We start from the raw sequence: 13,946 nt of genomic DNA on the forward strand, positions 1-13,946 counted from the left end.
GTCATTTAAGCATTAACGACCTTACCTGAATTAGGCTGAATAAGTGAGTTAATGTTGGATAAACTTAATTCTACGGTTAATATTGTAAGTCCTCAATGTTAGAATTGTGTTCAAAAAAGAAGAAAAAAAATCACCAAGGATTATTTTCGGCTAAATCGTTCAAATAAATGCATTGACAAATAATATTGTGCGATATTTGGTGTGTTGGATAAGCTATTTAAAGTTTAACGTCTCTCCAAACTTGAAATATGATCAGCAGTACTGTCAAGTGTATGAATGCCATAGTCAATTGGCTAAACATGCCATACTGTTGGTAGGGCCATTCAAAAGCTAAAGCCAACCATATCAATCAATGACATGGAATTTGGATGATAGAACATAAATGGACTGAATGTATCCTACAGAAACCTGAAAGTTAAAATGTCACGATTAAAATAATACCACTCAATATTCCTGTGTCATTTCAGAGTTAGATTTGGGGTTGTGATAACATGAAATGTTTATACTCAGTGGGTCAGGGAGGCGAAGGGTTTGGGAGCAATTGGGTGGAGTGTTAGGCCTATCTACAGATTGTCCACATACTGTATGCTCCTGAACACATATCTGGCTACAACTATGCATAGTGCAATGATTTGTGTGTGGTACTTTCACGTGTACATAATATGGCTCTATGCACATTTTCAACAAACACATTTAAGAAAGTGACATCATATCTTGACCTATTCTGGTCAATAGTGCAGTTTTGTGCAAAATAAGGATTAATTGAGAACAAGAATTCAGAGAGATAAAGATTGCTATCCGTATATCAATCATATAAAAATAAGCAATCATTTAAAATATGTATTACTCACTGTATATCGGCCAGAGGGCCAACAGAGTTTGAATCTATGATTTATAACACCCCCACCCTAACACAAAGAAACAAAAACACTCAAGTCATATCCACAGCTGAATTCCTCATTTCAGACACAAGTGCAACAGAGCGTACATAACCCGCAAGTTGTTAGTTAGGAGAGGAGAAATCTCAAAGGGAAATACCAGTTGATTTTATACAAGTTATCCCAATGCCTTGGGACAGCTCAATGCATTTCAGTAAAAAATGAACTCTTCTCTCTTTACAGCAACAAAACAAAAGGACAGTGTGTTTCCGCCTCTGTAGTCCTTTGAATAAACTCTTTGTGGACTTCAGGTCTGCATTAAGCACTACCATCCCGAATGTGTCTGACCCCATCTTGGCACTTATACGATTAAATGACTTCGCTGCCCACCACCAAGTTCTGGGAACATGTAAATGTAAGTGCTGAATACATTGCAATAGATTCTGATACTGATGTGTGCAGCTCTGCTGAGATTAAGTTGGAAATAATGGAAACAAGGTGACTGTGACTACACCCCGGGGAGTCTTGGAGGACAAGACCATAGGCTATTATCTGGTCGACTGGGTTGGTTCTCTCAAATTCTGGTGAGTTGTAATCTGCTCATTTGAGAGTTAAGGTTTTGTCCCCCATCATTGGTCTAGCATCAGGGAGATTATGTTGATAATAATCTCTCAATAACAGACCCCCCCCCCCCCCCCCTTTGGCCGATAGGTTCCCAGATTATGTTGATAATTATGACTGATAAGTCTTTCTGCGGTTTCTTGCTTTGGAGGAGCATTGTTCATATTTATGAACTGAGATTTAACAGTCAAGAACCGCTTAGATAACACAAGTGGATTCTTAACAAAACAGCACTGAAAAATATTGACATAATCACACTGAGAATGATGGTAAATGGAGACTTTTTTCTGTCCTGCTTTTTATGAACATTTTATGAATCATTTCGGATTTTTATAGAATCATTCAAAACTGTGTAAAAGTTGTACGTTTCTCAAGGACCTCAAGGTAGTCCGGATCAATATGAAGCTTGGCTTTCAATTCCCAGTACTCGCTCCTGTTGGGCTCAACATAAACAGTACTCGGAGCTGTACAATATAGTATTGTCTGTTGTATTCTGTCTGGATGCACATATTGATGTCTCACATCAAAGTCTGAGGTGTACTGAGTAGATGAATGGGCTGCGTGCCTGCACGGTAAAGTACTGCTGTAGGGCGACTGTTTGTCTGGCTCCAACACATCTCTGTAGTAACACTGATCATCCTGCAAAGAGGTGGAAGGCTTGCTGAGCCGCTCTGGAGAAGCGACACTGTATTCAGAGCTTATCGTATTACTGGCTTCCACTTCGTCGGAATCTCCCAGGAATGCTCCATTCAGCTCATCGAAATTTCTATACCCATCCGCTGATTTGCCCTGCATTGGGGCATAGGCGGTGGTTCTACATGTAGGCTCCACAGCAGGCGGAATGTACTCGTACACGTGGCCAGCGGATGTTCTGACCTTGGGAATGGAGCCCTTCTTGTAAAGTCCGTATTCCATGTTCAGCGAGCTGATGCAAGCATTCACAGACATATTCTGCTCATTTTGGGCCTTCTGACGCCTCTTTTTCATAGCCACGATTAATGACGCGGCCACGAACACGGACACAATGAACATTAGGAGCAGGGCGAGAATCATCACGGATAAAGGGACAGTGCCGTATCGCGCGTCTGAGTCCAAGGATGTCTCTATGGTGATGGTGCTTCCAGGGAACGACTCTTCAGAGGGCGGGATCACGGAGGAGAGTATAACCGAGTTATTAGGGCATAAATTAGCCGTCTTAATGTATCTCATGTCCTCTCCGGACAGCCTCTTGGGCGAGCCACAGATGACGTTGTTTACAACCGTCCCCGTGCTGAGCTGCTCCAACCACAGCTTCAGCTCCAGGATGGCACAGGAGCAGTCCCAGGGATTCTCAAACAGATCTACCTGCACTAGTGTTGTCAGCCGATCCAGCACGCCGCTGACAGGGAGATGGCGGAGGTGGTTATTGCGAAGATTTAGTCTGGCCAGTGTTAGGCCATTAAATATTCCTACCGGCAAGATTTTCAGAAGGTTGTTGTTCAGGAAAAGGAGCTGGAGATTGGGCACGTGCTGAAAGGTGTCAGATGTGATTTCTTTAATGACATTGTATTCTAAATACAGAAACTGCAGGCTCTCCAGTCCATAGAATATATCGACTGTGAGGCGGTCGATAAGGTTTCCATTCAGGTATAGCCTTCGTAGATGTGTCAGATCTCCAAAGGCTCTGTCGTGTATGTGAGCTATCCTGTTGTTACCGAGGTGCAGCAAATCTAATCCAGTCGCATCAATAAAATCTGATCTACGCACTACAGGGATATAATTCCCAGTGAGATACATCTTTTTGGGATTGTAAGGTTTGGGACTTAAGTCAGAAATGCGCTCAATCTTTCGCTCCTGGCAATTGACATTGAGGCCGAGGTCTGAAATTTGAAGATTGCAAGTACAGGCAGTGGGGCAATCCAAAGGCACAGGGGATTTGGTCTGATATGAAACAATCTGACCATAATTCTGTGGTTTATTGGATGGGATGCGAGAGGTTGGCTTCGATTTTAATTTGCCCGACTGTCGAGGTCCCTTGGTGGGCCTCGACGAGGAGCGCGCAATTCCAGATGAGGTGAATGGGGCCGTGACAAGAGCTGGTGTGGTCCTATAGTATGCATCGGTGCTCAGATGTGGCTGGGGTGGCATCTCATATTCAGCAATGGCTCTCCTAGGGCACAACTCTTGTTTCGAAACCTCGTCGAGATCTCTCCCATGAAGCCGGAAAGGAAATTCACAAACGACGTCACCGACTAAAGCCGTGTATGATATGCTCTCTAGCCACGTTTTCAGAGCGATCAGCTCACACGAACAGTTCCACGGATTCTCCTCTAATTGTAGCTCTACAACACTGCCCATGTGTTCTAGTAGGCCTGAATAAGGCAATACTTTCAGTTGGTTCCCCCTTAAGTCCAGATGTGTCAGTGGGACGTGCTGGAAAATGTTTGTTGGCAGAGTGGATATCAAGTTGTCATTAAGAATCAGGACTTCCAGATGACGAAGCTTGCTGAAAGCGTTTGGCTCCAAATGAGTGATGTAATTATAATCAAATTGCAGATATTCCAGACTCTCAAAACCAAGGAAGAGCTCTTCCTTCAAGGCATCAATTTTGTTATTGTTGAGATGTAATCGCTTCAATCCCTGAAGTCCATTAAAAGCCCCTGGTTCAATTTCAGATATATCATTGTTGCCCAGATGTAGTATTGTAACTCCATTGTATTCAACAAAATCATTGGCGGACAGCATTTTCAAAAGGTTGCCTGTGAGCAGAAGATGGTACATAGGGAAGTGCACAGGGCTTATGTCAGAGAGACTTACTATTCCCCTGTTCTCGCAGCCCACTGTGAGTACCCCCTCTTTCTCCTCACAAGCACACAGTGTTTGACAGATGTCTCCATAGCTATCGAACATCTCAACAGTACAGAACGCTGTTGCACTTAGCCAAAAGAATGAAATCCAAAAATGCATCTTCTTGTCTTGATGGGCAAGCTCACTGTCCTGACAAGGTATCCAATGTCATCTAGAAACAAAAGACATGCAGGCAATAAGGGAGACAGGAATAAGAACCGTTTTACAGTATAGCCTATATGAATCCTTAAAGCAGGGGTCTTCAACGTTTTCAGGTCGGGGACCCCCAAACTGATGCGGAGATGGAGCAGGGACCCCCTACCACCTCGTAGGGTGGGGGGGTCGGGGCTACGACATATTTTTTATTTTAAACATGTACAAGTTACAGCGAGCAGGGTGGGCCGTACCACTACCATTTCTAAACATACTACTTACTAACTGAGAACCAATGTCAATAATATCAACAATCTGTCAATTGCATAGTAATCATGTATTCAAGCTATTCAAAATGGCTAGAATCATGATTTTTTTTTTACATAAATGTAAAAAAAAAAAAAAAAATGAAATCTTTTTTTTTTTAAGCAATAATTTCGCGGACCCCCTGCAGTACCTCCGCGGACCCCCTAGGGGTCGCGGACCCCCTGTTGAAGACCCCAAGAACCTGCAGCCTGAAACTCAAAGCCTCATGTGCGGTTGCCCAGCAGGAACTTTTGGCTACTATTATAATTACTCAATCAATCGAGATGAAAAGTGGAAAACAATGTCATTAAAGCCATGTAAATAAAAATGAAAATAAAACATATCTATGTGTAAAGTAGCCTACAAGGTCAAATCAATAAATAACATTTATCACAAAACAATTATCAATTAACAGTAAGGCAAGGTATTTATTGTCAAATGTCAAGGCTAATAATTGCGTTCTAGCTGGTTAGACTTTTGAATGAACACACAAAATAATATGTAAGCACTCAGCAAATTCTATGAAAAATGTGCAGCATGTTACATTAGGCTACATGCGTGCCAGACAGAAACAGCTGCATGATTTCTATCTCTTGGGAGAAGTGCATAGCCTACCTCACGCACAGTGATGCTGATGAAGATGCATGGTCGTCAAGTATCTGTATCTCACTGTGTTCATTTCAATCCAAGTCCAAATGTTTGAAATAGGCTATATCGATTTGGTGCTCGCAAGTTTCGCCGTCACTAAATGCACGAATAGGATAAAAAATAAATGCTGATCAACCATATCTGCCAAACGTTTCTCTTTAGCACGCTGTGCCGTGGGAGACACAGCTATGCCTGGTAACAAAGTTGCTTATTCGGTCTCTCTCTCTCTGTGTGTGTCGACTCTCGCTCTCTCGCGCTCTCTCGCTTGCTCTCTCTCTCCCTCTCTCTTTCTCTCCCTCTCTGTCGACTCTCTCTACCTCTCTCTCTCTCTCTCTATCTCTCTCTCTCTCTCTCTCTCTCTCTCTCGCTCTCCCCACCCCCACCCCCACAGGCTCTCTTCTCTCACCCACAGGCTGCACACTCACTTCGGCTCAACACAGTCGCGCGCGAACTTGCTCGCACATGCACAGTTTGCACACACACATACATACATGTGCAATCACACGGGATGGCAATTGATTCCATGCACAAAAAATAATTGCCTTATTCGCCATAGCCTATATCTAAAGATGTTGACCTACCTAAATAAATAGCTGTCCAAAAGATCAATAATTTACTGCACCCTTGTCCTCCAAAGGATTGTTCAACCGTTTATCATCTTCACCTGACAGCACAAGAAACTGCACTTCAGCCTTGCGAACATACCTGTGTGTGTGTGTGTGTGTGTGTGTGTGTGTGTGTGCGTGCGTGCGTGCGTGCGTGCGTGCGTGTGTGTGCGCGTGCGTGTGTGTGCGTGTGTGTGTGTGTGTGTGTGTGTGTATGTACGTGTATAAGCTGTATATAGTCTATATCTATATATATCTATATATCTATCTATCTATATATCTATCTATCTATATATATCTATATATCTATATATATCTATCTATATATATGTATATCTATATATCTATATATCTATATGCTATATATATAGGCCTATTTGTGTGTGTGTGTGTGTGTGTGTGTGTGTGTGTGTGTGTGTGTGTGTGTGTGTTCGTGCGTGCGTGTGTGTGTGTACATTTTAAGCTATGTCAGAATTGCAAATGGTTCAAATGGCAGTGCAATGTATTCACATTCCAGTCGCTAGTTTTGATAGTTGCGACCGTAGGTCGCATTTACTATCAAACCCTGCACAAAGTGTAAGTCCGTCAGTCAGTCAGTCAGTCAGTCTGTCTGTCACACCTCACACGTCACACTCTTGCCCTGCTCATATCTCCGCAACCGTTGCCCCGATCCATGCCAAATTTTGCACACACGTTCCTTACCTGCCAAACTACAACCTCCAAGGACCCCCGGAGCTCCAGGGACCCCCAGGTCCCTGGGGGACCCCCAGATGTAAAAAATGACCAAATGTGCTAAACTGACCAAATGACCACCCCAACGGGGCTGCTCACGGGGAATTCCCGGGGACCACCCACTCCTGGTGCTCCAGAACGGATGCAAAAGTGGTGGCGCCCCCAGTGGAGGACCCCCTACACTGCAGCTCACATAAAATGCCGTAACTCCGGCTAGGAGCGACCGGGACAGCCGGGGCCGGTACCTATTCGTCCGCCTTGCCGGTGCGGAGACCCCACCCCTCATTTCTCACATGGCCCTCTTCTAGCGCCACCATGAGGCAGATTCTTGCAAAACACATTTTTGGACACTGCTCCTACAATTTTTGCCCTAAAATCACGCAAATCGGTACACAGTATGTCTACACTCATCCCATCAACATGAATCTCTCCCATATAGCGCCACCTCCAGGCCGATTTTTAAAAACACATTTTTGGACACTGCTCCTACAGATTTTGCCCTAAAATCACGAAAATCACTACACAGTATGTCTACACTCATGTCATCAACATGGATCAGGAAGATTTTGGCAAAACACATTTTTGCCCTATTTGTGGAGATAAGTGACCTACGGTCGCTTATCTCCCGATTAGGGAGTCTTACTGGTGATAGTGAATGTGTTCATAAGATATACTGTAGCCAGCTACACATTGTGGCCCACATTATGATTACAGACTCTTATGCAGGACTAAAACTAATCTTTGGATGAATCGTATATTTACTTCCATTTTGGTGTGGGTGAAATCAATTGGCCTACTATGCTCTCCGATCAGCCTCGTTAATAATATCATCCTTTGCCACATGAGATGTCATTTGAGCGATGTACAGTTTCCCATGCAAACACATATAAATAGGTCAGGATATCATTGCCAGCCTCTACCTTTGGCTGTTCATCCAGCTGTCACCTCGATTACATGTTCCAAGCCATTAGCCCCATGGCATCGCAGCCGAAAGCTTATAAATACTTTTTAAATGATACACTGTTAAATTGCAAGGGAGAAATATTTGCCTGCTTGGTTTATTCAGATCCATTAAGAGTTTGACAGAATACGACTCATCAGCCCTTTTAATCGTTGCATTTCCACCTGGCCTTAATGAAGACCAAACAGCGGTACACACAGGCACACGCCTAATTAGCGAGCGCCATCGTAAATGCACTCATTTTTATTCATGGTCCTAACATTTGAAGAATGCTGCACATTATATAAGCCACGGTGTGTTGCACCATGTGTCGGTTTAGTGACTCATGAGCAAAAAGGTAAAGAGAGGACCTGCTGCCATCGCCAACCTCCTCAGCCTGATGCAGTGACACTCATGTGGAAACATGTCAAGTATATTTGTGTATCATCCTCGCGTGTCCTCATGGAACTGCCTCCATCATCATACACTCGGCACGGTCGTGCTGCTCACATAAGGGAAAAGAACAGACACAGCAGGGACACAGCCCGTGGCACATATTAAAAGAGCATAAAGTCTAGTATTCGGCTCGTATGCATATCATTTTTCTGTTCCTGTTTCTCTCAAGCTCCGGAGATAACACACAGCATATGGGGCGAGGCCCTCAGCATCAGCGGAACCAACTATGTGCGCATAAACTAGTACTTCTGTTGTTTTATGATGAGCAAACCACGCCGCATATTGGTGTATTAACAGCTGTCACCATAATGCACCATATAACATGAATATTCCAAATATTTGGTAATGTTGTTAGAGTTGTGCACTTGTATGAGCATATTGTAGCCTACAGTATATGTGTACATAACTGCCTGTGCGCTTCTATGCATATTATCACTACTGGCCTATATTTCATTCAAATGAAGTCCAATTCTGATACATGATTCATGTGCATCCATAGGCAGAAAAATCACACCCTGTGTGAAAATGCTGTTCCTGAAGAAACGTGTGGGTTCAAGTAGCACGTTAAGTACAGTATGATGATGATGTATGATGATATAGACCACCCACATGATGTCGCATATTGTCCAATCAGAAAACGGAGATACGGATGGGGGACGTACCGTGTATCAAAAACATATTAGTGTGGTTGCTACAGGCAACACACTATTGATTTGGTCTGAGAAGTTTTTGCCAGCAAATTCAACCTGTGTTTTGTAAAAAAAAAAAAAAAAAGAAATTGCCCACGATTTTGTAACCCATTTTCACCCAGTGCCAATTGCCTAAGTTGTAATACTGGGTGCTGCTCTCCCTCTGCCACCTTTGGGAGAGCCCCAAACTGAGCTCTTGCTTCTTTTCGCCTGACAGGGGGGAGATTCCCCGGGTGGACGTAGCGCGTGGAAGGAACACGTTATTCCAACCAGTTCCTTTCCCCTCCATCAGGTGCCCCGGCTGGCCAGGGGGAGGCATTACAGAGACCAGGATTACTGCATGTTTTTGTGAGGGTACCTACCTACCCTATAGGGGACACAGGGAGCACATACAAACTCCACACAGAAAGGCACTTTCGCCAACCCCACCTATAGGGTGTGGGCGGTGATGACGTGGAGGAGAGAACACGCCCCCAGTGCCCACAGCGTCCCCTGGCAGGAATCGAACCCAGGACCTTCTAGCTGTGAGGCAACAGCGCTATACCGACTGCGCCACCGTGCCCTGTTTTGTAAACATTTTGACTGATGTTATACGGGTTGTAAGGCACGCTACATACAGTTGCGACAGCTATCGTGTCCGTGTAGTCTGAGAATGAGTGGGGGTGGGGCGGAATCCAATGCATTGTCAACGAAGGTCACGTGGTTTTTTGTCGTTGCCGTGTCTCTTGGCCAAAAGACAGCCTTCGGTTGAGCAAGAGACACGGCAACGACATGAAACCAAACAACCTTCCATTGACAAATGACAATGCATTGGACTTTCTATTATGGATGGATTACAAGTGTGCAAATTGACAGTATGATGTGCTTGGACCTGAAGTCTGGTGGCCGTAGAACACCAATGCACTGGTGGTTGTTGAACCTCCTCTTATAGCGTAGTACCGTGGTTCTCAACCTTTTCAGGCCGCAACCCCCAAAATAATCATATTTGAACTGGGGACACCCCTCACCCTGACGAGCACTAAGTGTTGAGCCATTACATTTTGTATAACACGGTTCTATTGTGAAAATAGCAGATCTACATGCTCACAACAACGCGAGGCATTGCGAGCATGTAGATTGGCTATTTTCCCAATTTTCTGCTTCTAATATTCGAGAATTTGGCAAATGTTTAATTTTGCCATTTTAGAGGTATTAAAAACTCCTTAAATTGTCACTTTAGAAATGTGCAGATACCCTCTATATACTTAAACTTTATGTTGGTTTGTTTACTGTTGAGAGAGAAAGCAATGTCTCACATTAAGTTAATCATCTGGGGACCCCCCCAAATTCTTTGGGGACTCCCCCTGGTGGTCCCGACCCACAGGTTGAGAACCACTGGCGTAGTAGATTAATTCCCTCTGTCTTGTTTGGCTTTGTTCCCAGTGGATTCCTCATGACTGGCGTCAGTGCAACCACACTTGCAATTTCAGAGAATTTGCACCTTTCTTGTTACTTACCTTTCTTGTTACTTATTACACACAATGTCACATATTGGATTGGCTTGCACCACTCAAAAAGCAACATGAGATGATTCGAACCTTATTTAGTATCTTATCACGTCTTCCCACGACACTAAACATAATCTTCACTCAATCACTCAAATAAGCACGCACACACACACACACGCGCGCGCGCGCACACACACACACACACACACACACACGTGCGCACGCACGCACGCACGCACGCACGCACGCACGCACGCACGCACGCACACACACAGTCACACAGTCACACACACACAATCAGCTCAGCATAACATATTAAAGAATAGGATGATGAGTCACAATTATATGGGCTGCAAGGTCACAGAGATGCACAAATGGAGCCGGAGCCTTGCCACAGTAGATGATGGTTAGAGCTGTTGATGTATGTAACCTACAGATGGCACACACACAGTAAAACCCCCAGTGTTCATTCAGCCGTTTGTAACTCTGTCTGTGTGTACAAATGTAACCAAATGGACCAGTGGTTACATTGTGTACACTTTCAGAGTTGAATTCACTCAAGATTTTACAGTGAAGTATACTCTGTCATCTGGACCCATCTGGAGCATACAGGAACACTATGCAGCCAGTCGAGCTGTTTGCCATCATCATCTGGACAAGATTCTTTGTAAGATTGTTGCCATGGAAAATACAGTATATGACATGCTAGGATATTTGTTTCAAACAGGTGCAGTGGTGGGTTACGAATATGATCACAAAGTAATGCCTGATTCAAATGGAAAATCCAGGATCGACATAGGATGTCGACCACATTCACATCATGGGCATCCCCATATATGGGCATAGGCCTATACTGATGACATCAGGGATCTCCATATATGGGCCTAAAAGGACAAGGACTGACAGAAACACAGATCTCATTCTCCATACATGGTACCTCTAGCTCTAGTAAATAAAATAATACGTCTAAAATAGCCTTAAATATATTCCCATAGTAATCATTGCTGTGTAGTGTTTATTCAGTAACAGGGGTCTCCCTGTCTCTCCAGCTTTTTAGTAGGCCTAAACAGAAAATGCTTTTTCAGGTCGGGGTACCAATTTAAATCAAATGTATTTAGAATGCATTAACACACCAAGTTGTCTCAGCAGACTTTCCAATTTAAATTACATTCAACGTTAATATGATGTAGGCCTACTAAAATCTGATAAAACAAAGTCAGAGTAAAAAAACTAACTGTATATACCTTGCAAATCAACATGTTTGAAACTGTTGATCCTCTGTTGTTTGCCTTTGTAATAAATGCTGTTTACACCAACGTGTGCCCCCAATCCTAACCATTGAGGTTTCTTGATGATAATACTAAAAATGAATGTATACAATAACAACCAGTAAGACTCCCTAAGACACTTGGGAGATAAGCAACCGTCAGGTCGCATACACAAACATTCGAAGGCAATGGTAGCCAATCAGGAGGGAATATGGGACAGATCCATGTTGATGACATGACTGGAGATACTGTGTACCACTTTGCGTGATTTTAGGCCAAAATCTGTAGGAGCAGTGTCCAATTTTTTTTTTGCAAAAATCGGCCTGACCGATGCATATTGATGACATGACTGTAGAGATACTGTGTATTGATTTGTGTGATTTTAGGGCAAAATCTGTAGGAGCAGTGTTCAAAAATGTGTTTTGCAAGAATTGGCCTCATGGTGGCACTTGGCCTCATGGTGGCACTAGTAGAGGGGCATGTGAGACATGAGGGGTGGAGGTTGTGGTTTGGCAGGCAAGGAGTGTGTGTGCAAAGTTTTGCGGAGATATGAGTTGGGGAAAAGTGTGACGCGACGTGACATGATGTGACGTGACTGACATACAGCCGGTGGAGGTTTTGATAGTAACTGCGACCTGACGGTCGCAACAATAACAAGTTCAGTTTATTTATTTTTTACTGTTTTATCGATAAATGCTAAAATGTTTAAAGCAAATGTGACTCAGCTTATACTGTTGTGTTTCGATGAGTGGCTCAGCATAAATTGGGGAAAACTGATCAAAACAGACTCTACAGCGCAGTGTTCCTCCTCCAAAGGCAATACTGTTATCTTTCACAGCAACCATGATGACATACTTGAATCCTTCAGATAACAAGAAGCTCAAGGCATGGCTTCCTAGCCTTCTTTGATTCAGGAATCAGGAGTAGTAGTAGCTTTCTGTCCACCTTAGCACCATCTGCTGGCAGTTGTGTAAAGTAACTACGGTAAGTACATTTACTCAAGGACTGTACTTAAGCATGATTTTGAGGTATCTTTTTTTGGAGCTGTGTGAAGCACAGGCTCCCTATACGTGGCTGTGTGGGTCTGTCTGTCTGTCTGTCTGTCTGTGTGTATGTAGCCTGAACTTCCTAAACTTCGGCACGCTACTAGTCCCACAGTTTTGCCACCACACACTCGCGCCATATGTCAAATCGACAGGCTTACTCGGGAATCGTGGGCTAGTAACTTGCTAAGAGAAAGGTTCAATAGTTTAATTGATATTAATTTATTAGTGAAATAATTTTCCCCATTGACTTATAATGGGAATCGCAAAAACTCACATTCAATTATTTGTCTCTCGCAAACCATAGGGGCTAGAGTTTCAAGACTTGGAGAGGAGGTTCATAATGATTTCAAGGATTAAATAAAAAATAATTGTGTAATTTGGCCGCATGGTGGCGCCATAACACCCCACTTTACGTTTTGGCCTGTAACTCTTGAACCGTAGGTCGGAAAATTAAAAATATTTTTTCCCTGGATTCCTTGGGTCATGACGCATCTCCCCATATAGGCCACGCCCATTTGCGCCATGATAGATTTTCCGCCATCTTGAATTTTCTCCAAAACACACTTTTTGCTCCTTTTCCTACATATTTTCTTCAAATGTCACAAAAATCGGTACACATGATCCACACACACACACACACACACACACACACACACACACACACACACACACACACACACACACACACACACACACACACACACACACACACACACACACACACACACACAGCTCCACTTTTTTTTTTTTACTTCAATTGAGGATTTTCAATTTTCTGTACTTCTACTTCTACTCCATTACATCTCAAAGGCAAATGATGCACCTTTACTCCACTATAATAATTTGAAAACTTGCAGTTACTTTTTAGATTTTTATTATTATTACAAAACATGCATTAACCACTTCAGCCCTATATAGGCCTATACTGTATATTTCGGCCATTTGAAAACAGCCAATCTACAAGCTCACAATTCATCGTGCTGCAATGTATTGTGAACTTGTAGGTGTGCTATTTTCAAAAGATTTTAATACATTTTATACATTTGAAAACTTGTGATATGGGACATTCTGCATAATGAGTAGACCTACTTTGTACTTTTGGTACTTTAAATCACATTTTATTCCAATACTTTTATACTTTTACTAAAGTAAATTTTGAATTCTTAGTTGTAACAGTATTGATACTTAAGTTAAAAAAACAGTTGTACTATTTCCACCACTAGCTGTCTGCCAGCCTGGGGTCATCAATGTCCGTATACGGACACATTTGTCCGTGGCAAATTCTAGATTG

The 13,946-nt window shown here is 43.1% G+C and overlaps 1 protein-coding gene across 1 annotated transcript; it reads right to left on the reverse strand.

Moving 5' to 3' along the window:
- Nucleotides 1-1,841: 1,841 nt before the first annotated feature.
- On the reverse strand, nt 1,842-4,445 carry slitrk5b (SLIT and NTRK-like family, member 5b; the record flags this gene model as incomplete). Its single annotated transcript, XM_080753366.1, has 1 exon — nt 1,842-4,445. The coding sequence occupies one exon, from the start codon at nt 4,443-4,445 to the stop codon at nt 1,842-1,844; it is 2,604 nt and encodes an 867-aa protein (XP_080609492.1).
- Between the last annotated feature and the right edge of the window lie 9,501 nt (nt 4,446-13,946).

This window comes from Nannobrachium achirus (genome assembly GCF_963921795.1).
Source record: "Nannobrachium achirus genome assembly, chromosome: 22".
Lineage (NCBI taxonomy): Eukaryota > Metazoa > Chordata > Actinopteri > Myctophiformes > Myctophidae > Nannobrachium > Nannobrachium achirus.